Below are 5,543 nucleotides of genomic sequence, written 5' to 3'. Positions count from 1 at the left end.
GATAGAGGTGATGGCCTCATGTCACGCAAGGGAGGGTCATGTTGGGTATGAGGAAGCATTGGCTCTCAGGAGCGGTGCTGCAGTGGCACAGCTGCCCATGGAGGAGGTGGGGTGTCCCCATCCCAGGAGCAAATCAGATGTGACATTGATGGCTGTGCTTAATGGGGTGCAGCAGGGCTGAACCTGGGGATCGGAGAGGCCATTTCCAACCTGAATCACGCTGTGATTCCCCGGTGCTGAGCTGGATGTCCTGCATGCTGGATGTGGGAGGCTGGTGGCTGGTGACGCCCCGCAGCGCCTCGTTCCGTGCCCGCTGCGGGAGCTGCGAAGCCCACGCCCGTTTGCTGTATCCACGCCCCCTTTCCTATTTAAACGCCGTTTCTCATGGGCTACGCCCCTTCAAGCCACTCCCATTCAATGTAACTACGCCCCATTTCGTGACCGCGCCCCCATAGCCCACGCCCCCTCTCGCCGCTGTCCGGGCACAGGGTGCGTTGCGGGGCCGGGCTGGGGGCTCCAACATGGTGGGGCGGCTCAGCCTGCGGGACGTGCCCGAGCTGCCCGACGCCAGGAAACGGGGCGACGCGGGGCTCGACAGCCCCGACTCCGGGCTGCCCCCCAGCCCCGGACCCTCCCACCCGCACTGGCCGCTCTCCGCCGGGAGCCCCGAGCGCGCAGCGCACAACGGACTGACGGAGCCCGAGATCCCCGCAACCATCCCCGCAACCATCCCCGCGGCTGCGGTACGTGCTGAGTTCGAGAAGGGGAGGGAGGTCCGGCCCGAGGGAGCGGCCGGTGGGGCTGGGGCTGGGGTCTGGGGTCTGGTGCCGTGGGGTGTTGGCGGCCCCCAGCCCGGGGCAGCTCGGTTCCCCCCGTCGGGGTTGGGGTCGTGTGACCCCGCAAAGCCCCGTGGAAAACGGCTCGCGGTGTCCCGAGACCGTCCCGGAGCCGGAGCCGATGTGCCAAAGCGCTCCCAGCCGGCAGCAGCATCCGAGCGCGGCTGCGGGCAGCGCTGCTGTGCGTTACTGCTGATCGATCTGCAAAGGGAGTCGGTCCTTCCCGGTGTGGGACCGTACGGGACCGGCACTGCTTCGGTTTAATGCTTTGGGTCGGTGCTGTGGCACGGCAGCCACGTGAAGCTCGTTCTCTGCCTTCCCTGTGCCCTGTAAGGAGCACTGCACCTTCCCACCTCTTCGGGGTGGTGTTGTGCCCTATGGGCTGCACCCCCAGCACTCTGCCCTGCGGATTCTCCTGTACAAAACAGGAACCGCTACAGAATATGCCAATGCTGTGACTTAACAGGCTTTATTTTTACTTTCCTTGCAGAATTCCACGTCCTCTCCCAGCCCTGCTCTCTCCAGCTGCCCTCCAAGACTGTGTCCTTTATCCTTTGGCGAAGGCGTCGAGTTCGACCCTTTACCACCAAAGGAAATAAGGTAAATACCGTGTTACACCATCGCAGGGTGGAAGGAGTCAGCACGTAAAGGAGTAGCTGGGCCTTATCAGTGCTGTGAGTCAAGTTAATTTATTTGCAGAGCTGTTGCTCACGCAGCTGTACATTCCTGGACCTGGACATTTGCACAGACCGAAGGAGTGTTCAGCCTCTCTTTAATCCCATATGGTTTTTTTCCAGGAAGACTTCCTGTGTTTTACAGCCCTGCTTTCACTCCTAAATGCTGCCTCTCAATTCATTAACCAGGAGAGGACATTCATAGAAGCCACCTCTCTAGTAATGCTTTATTAGGGGGAAGGAATCGTCCTCTGCCTGGTGCAGGAGGGGCTGAAATCTGCAGGCCTGGAGGTGGGAAGGAGCCCAGCGGGGCTGTTTGCACCCAGTGAAGGCCAACCCAGAGCTGCTGCAGTGTAAAGGTGAAAGAAGATTCTTAACGGTGGAAAACAAAGAGAATAAAGTATGGACTTGGCACTGCACAGAGTAGGGATGCTTCTGTGCAAAGCCTAAGGGTGAATGCAGTGCTCCAGAGTGAGGCACTGATGGCTGTAGGCTTCCCACACTCTGACCTGACAGTGGGGGTGGGGAGGTGATTCTCAGTGCTGGCAGTGGGGCTGAGGAGCAGCATTGATATACGGAGCTCTCCCACGTCTCTCCCACCCTCTCTCCACTCCAGGTACACCTCCTCAGTTAAATACGACTCAGAGAAGCACTTCATCGACGACGTCTACATGCCCGTAGGCTTCAGCCTTTCCTCCTGCAGCCAAACCATCGTCTGCGTCCCCGACTGCACGTGGCGCAGCTACAAAGCCGAGGTGCGTTTCCAGCCCCGCAACAAAGCCCAGCGCTTCACCAGCACCACCATCGTGTACCCGAAGCATGCCAAGACTGTGTACACCACCACCCTGGATTACAACTGTCGGAAATCCATGCGGCGTTTCCTCTCCAGCGTCGAGCTGGAAACCTCCGAGTACTTCGGGAGCGACTGTGTCCTGGATGGCTGCTGAGCGGCGGCCGTCCCCGATGCTCCGATCCATCCCGGTCCCATCTCACCGCGCTATCCGCTCTCTGTTTGCTGCGCTGGGTGCAGAGCCCACCTTTGCAGTCCTCACCTCTTGCTCAGCTCCTATTCCTGCTTTAAGCATCAGAACAGCCCGAAGGAGGTTTCCAGTGGGGGTGCGACTCAGTGAGGGATTTCTTTCCCTCCCCTACCCTGCAGTGCAGATGGAAAGAAGGGGAAGGGTTTTCCCAGAAGAAATAGAATAGAATGTGGGATAGCATTGGGCTGGGGGAGGTGCACTGGATGCTTTGTGGGGATGTGCAAAGATAAGGGCAGTTCACTCTTGCAGATAAACCACCAGGTCGCCGGGTTTTGTACAGCTGGAGCTGTCATTCATTTTGGTTTAGATTGTGGGACTCTCCTCTGGCAGGACAGTCTCCTGGAATCTGCTGGGAAGAACTAACAGAAAGATCTGTGCTGAGCAGGTCTGAAGTGTTATCCAATGGCAATTCGTGTCTGGTCTGATTGTGTCATTTGGAAGGAAGCATAGAGCAGGAGATAAACTGCTTTTGCAGCTTCAGGCAGCAGAGGAGGGATGAGGATGGGGCAGCAGCTTGGGCTGCAGGGACCCGCTGCGATGTGCAGCAGGAGAGTTGTGGGGCCAAAGGGAACAACTTCAGGTGCAATGGCAGCTCTCGACCTGCATCTAATGAGGATTTAATGAGTTAAGAGACCCAGGAGCATGTCCTGGAGCTGTGCTTATGGTGTGGATGTGCACGTGGGGTGGATGGTGTGGAAGTGTATGTCAGCATGAACTGATCTGGGAGACTGCAGCAGGGAAGCGGGCGTGAGTTGGTGCTGTTTGATCGTCCTTTTGGTTTTGTCCTTATTTATTAGCTCAGAACAGAACGTCCTCCATCTTTGCTCCAGATACCCGAATCCCAAAACACTTCCAGGTTGGCACATGGGCTCTGCTCCAGGTTGAAGAGCAGCACGGTGCTGTCGTTGAACACATCGGCTTCACACGACAGCATTTAGAGGGTGCATCTGAAATCCACGCTGCAATGCTCCCATACCCACAACCCCAAGGTCCACTTGTGCACGAGGTGGTTTTTATGAAGCAGGCTGATGCCTTTTAATGTATTTTAACAAATCGAGATACTTTTTACACTATTTATGCTCCAACATCTGCAAAGCTCTGGTCAGCTCTGTGCAAGCGCTCTGATGGCTGTGGAGTTTGTCCCCCCCCTCCTCTCATTTTCAGTTGTCTTTTACTTCACTGTTAATAAACCACCTGAAAAGCTTAACACGGGGAGGCCTCGTCATCTTTAGTTCTTTTTTCACTCAAAGCTTTTCTGTGGTTATTACAGTGTTTGCATAGAAATAAATACATAATCTATCCTTCCCCTGCAAATCTCTCATTCTTTGTGTGCTTGTAAACCGGTAAGCAATGGGTGCTGAGCTGCAGAGCTCGCTGAGAGCTGCTGAGGCTGAAGCTCAGGGCTATGGGGCTTCCTTAGTATTTAGGAGCTGTTTGCTGCCTTGGAAAAGAACTGCAGCAATGCTGTGTGTGATGGGAGCGCGGTGATGGGGGCTGCCTGGCTGTGGGGTGGTGATGCTGCAGGTACAGCCCGTATCGCTGCCTTCTGTTCAGCCTGTAGGTTTGCAGCCTCTCCTCCTCTGCTGCAGGGTCCTCCAGGATCCCATCCCACCGCAGGCTCTCATTAAACTGAGCAGAAAGGCTGAGCTCTGTTGGGCCAGAAATGGTGGAGGCTGATGATGAAACCGTGCTGACCTTTGTGCCCACCTGAGCCCCTTTGCTGTTTCTTCGGGCTGAGTCAGAGCCCTTCCCATGGCTGAAGTCCTCATGGTGTGCAGCAGAGCGAGCTTTTTGCTTTTTGGCTTTGCCGTGGTGTTTCCCTGCTGGTGTGATACCAACCCCATTAGCCCAGATGTAATACATTGCACTGAGGCTTTTCTGCTCTTCCATTCTAACAAGGATGATGAAACAACCCAATATTGGCTCACGTGTCCATTAATAAGGAATCAAAAATGCTGCCAGCGTTTGGGAAGCACAGATTTGTCTGCTAGGTTAACCTAACAACTCCTGTACCGTGCACTTACATACCCACATGGCCATGGATGGAGCTGTGTATGCCCACATCTGGCCCTGAGCTGTGGCTGTGTGATCTCTCACCTCCCCAGCCCATCTCACCTCCTCGCATGGCAGCGCTGCTCTGCTCTGCTGGCATCTCCAGGCCCCGTGTGCAGCCCTTGGCTCCCCGACGCCTGCCTGGTACCGTGGCAGCCCCTGAGCCTGGGAAAGGAGGGGGGGGGGTGTTCAGTTTTGGGGTGTTCCTGCCCCACAACCCCAACCACCTGCCCTCAGCACTTCACCTCCTCTTCCCCAACCCCTCCATCTCAACCCATCCCCTTCCTCCCCATCCACCTCTCTGCTCACCTCCCCGTTTTGTTCTTCTCCTCGGTGCTCTCCTCTCCATCTCTCTGCGTCCTTCTCCTGCTCACTGATGTCTCCAGGACGGCCATAGAGACACGGCCGGCCTGGGCTTGTCCTGTTGGCTGGGACCCAGCGCTGGTCTGCGCATGGCAGTGACACACAGAGGGACCACAGCTCAGCCATGGGGCACCAGGGGGCTGCCATCCCCTCGGTGATGGAGGGCTGCAATGGCAGCTGGGGGACCACAATGGGCCTGGTGGAAAAGCATGCTTTTTAATTGCATTTATTGAAGCAATGCACCTCCAGCCACCGGGTTGGCATGAACTCCTTTCATTGTGACAACATCCAACTTTCTGGCCCCATTCCGAGCCCTGAGCTCTGCACAGAGCCCCATCAGTCGTGCACACAGCCAGCACGCTCCCACTCAAGCCGCCCTTTGGAGCTTCATAAAGTTGCTTTGCTTCCTTCTATTTGCTTATTTCGGTTCTCTTGGTTTATTTTGATTCTGTTCGTTTATTATTTGCCTTCACTTCGTTTACTTCGGTTCTTCCCCTTCTTTCCCTCCCTTCTTCCTGCTCCCCCCCTTCCCCTACAGGTGCCCTTCCCTCCCTCCCACCTCCGCCCCGCCCCGCTCC

At 56.4% G+C, this 5,543-nt stretch overlaps 2 protein-coding genes across 3 annotated transcripts; one reads left to right on the top strand and one right to left on the bottom strand.

Moving 5' to 3' along the window:
- Positions 1–470: 470 nt before the first annotated feature.
- Positions 471–3,864, top strand: RFLNB (refilin B). Its single transcript, XM_015880712.3, has 3 exons — positions 471–743; positions 1,327–1,436; positions 2,127–3,864. The coding sequence occupies exons 1-3, from the start codon at positions 522–524 to the stop codon at positions 2,455–2,457; spliced, it is 663 nt and encodes a 220-aa protein (XP_015736198.2). The 5' UTR covers positions 471–521; the 3' UTR covers positions 2,458–3,864.
- LIAT1 (ligand of ATE1) lies at positions 3,263–5,484 on the bottom strand. 2 transcript variants are annotated; one of them, XM_085522111.1, is made up of 3 exons: positions 4,912–5,484; positions 4,666–4,767; positions 3,263–4,373 (listed from the first exon to the last, which is right to left on the bottom strand). In XM_085522111.1, exons 1-3 carry the CDS (start codon positions 4,949–4,951, stop codon positions 3,967–3,969), a joined length of 549 nt encoding a protein of 182 aa, XP_085378237.1. In that variant the 5' UTR covers positions 4,952–5,484; the 3' UTR covers positions 3,263–3,966. The 2 variants fall into 2 exon arrangements, with proteins under 2 accessions (XP_085378237.1, XP_085378238.1); XM_085522112.1 differs by having other exon boundaries at positions 3,516–4,370.
- Between the last annotated feature and the right edge of the window lie 59 nt (positions 5,485–5,543).

Source organism: Coturnix japonica, chromosome 22 (genome assembly GCF_054131305.1).
Source record: "Coturnix japonica strain WE chromosome 22, WE-NBRP24, whole genome shotgun sequence".
Taxonomy (NCBI): Eukaryota; Metazoa; Chordata; class Aves; order Galliformes; family Phasianidae; genus Coturnix; species Coturnix japonica.
The sequence above is the reverse complement of the archived record's forward strand: the minus strand, read 5'-3'. Positions and strand labels throughout refer to the sequence as shown.

What these genes read in the sequence shown, in the direction of transcription:
- LIAT1 (XM_085522111.1), bottom strand. Translation starts at nt 4,951, where the DNA reads ATGGAGAGGAGAGCACCGAGGAGAAGAACAAAACGGGGAG. An exon ending in GAGAAGAACAAAACGGGGAG is followed by an intron (nt 4,768 to 4,911) that starts GTGAGCAGAGAG and finishes CTCCTTTCCCAG; the next exon opens with GCTCAGGGGCTGCCACGGTA. An exon ending in CAGCGCTGCCATGCGAGGAG is followed by an intron (nt 4,374 to 4,665) that starts GTGAGATGGGCT and finishes GTATCACACCAG; the next exon opens with CAGGGAAACACCACGGCAAA.
- RFLNB (XM_015880712.3), top strand. Translation starts at nt 522, where the DNA reads ATGGTGGGGCGGCTCAGCCTGCGGGACGTGCCCGAGCTGCCCGACGCC. An exon ending in CAACCATCCCCGCGGCTGCG is followed by an intron (nt 744 to 1,326) that starts GTACGTGCTGAG and finishes CTTTCCTTGCAG; the next exon opens with AATTCCACGTCCTCTCCCAG. An exon ending in TTACCACCAAAGGAAATAAG is followed by an intron (nt 1,437 to 2,126) that starts GTAAATACCGTG and finishes TCTCCACTCCAG; the next exon opens with GTACACCTCCTCAGTTAAAT.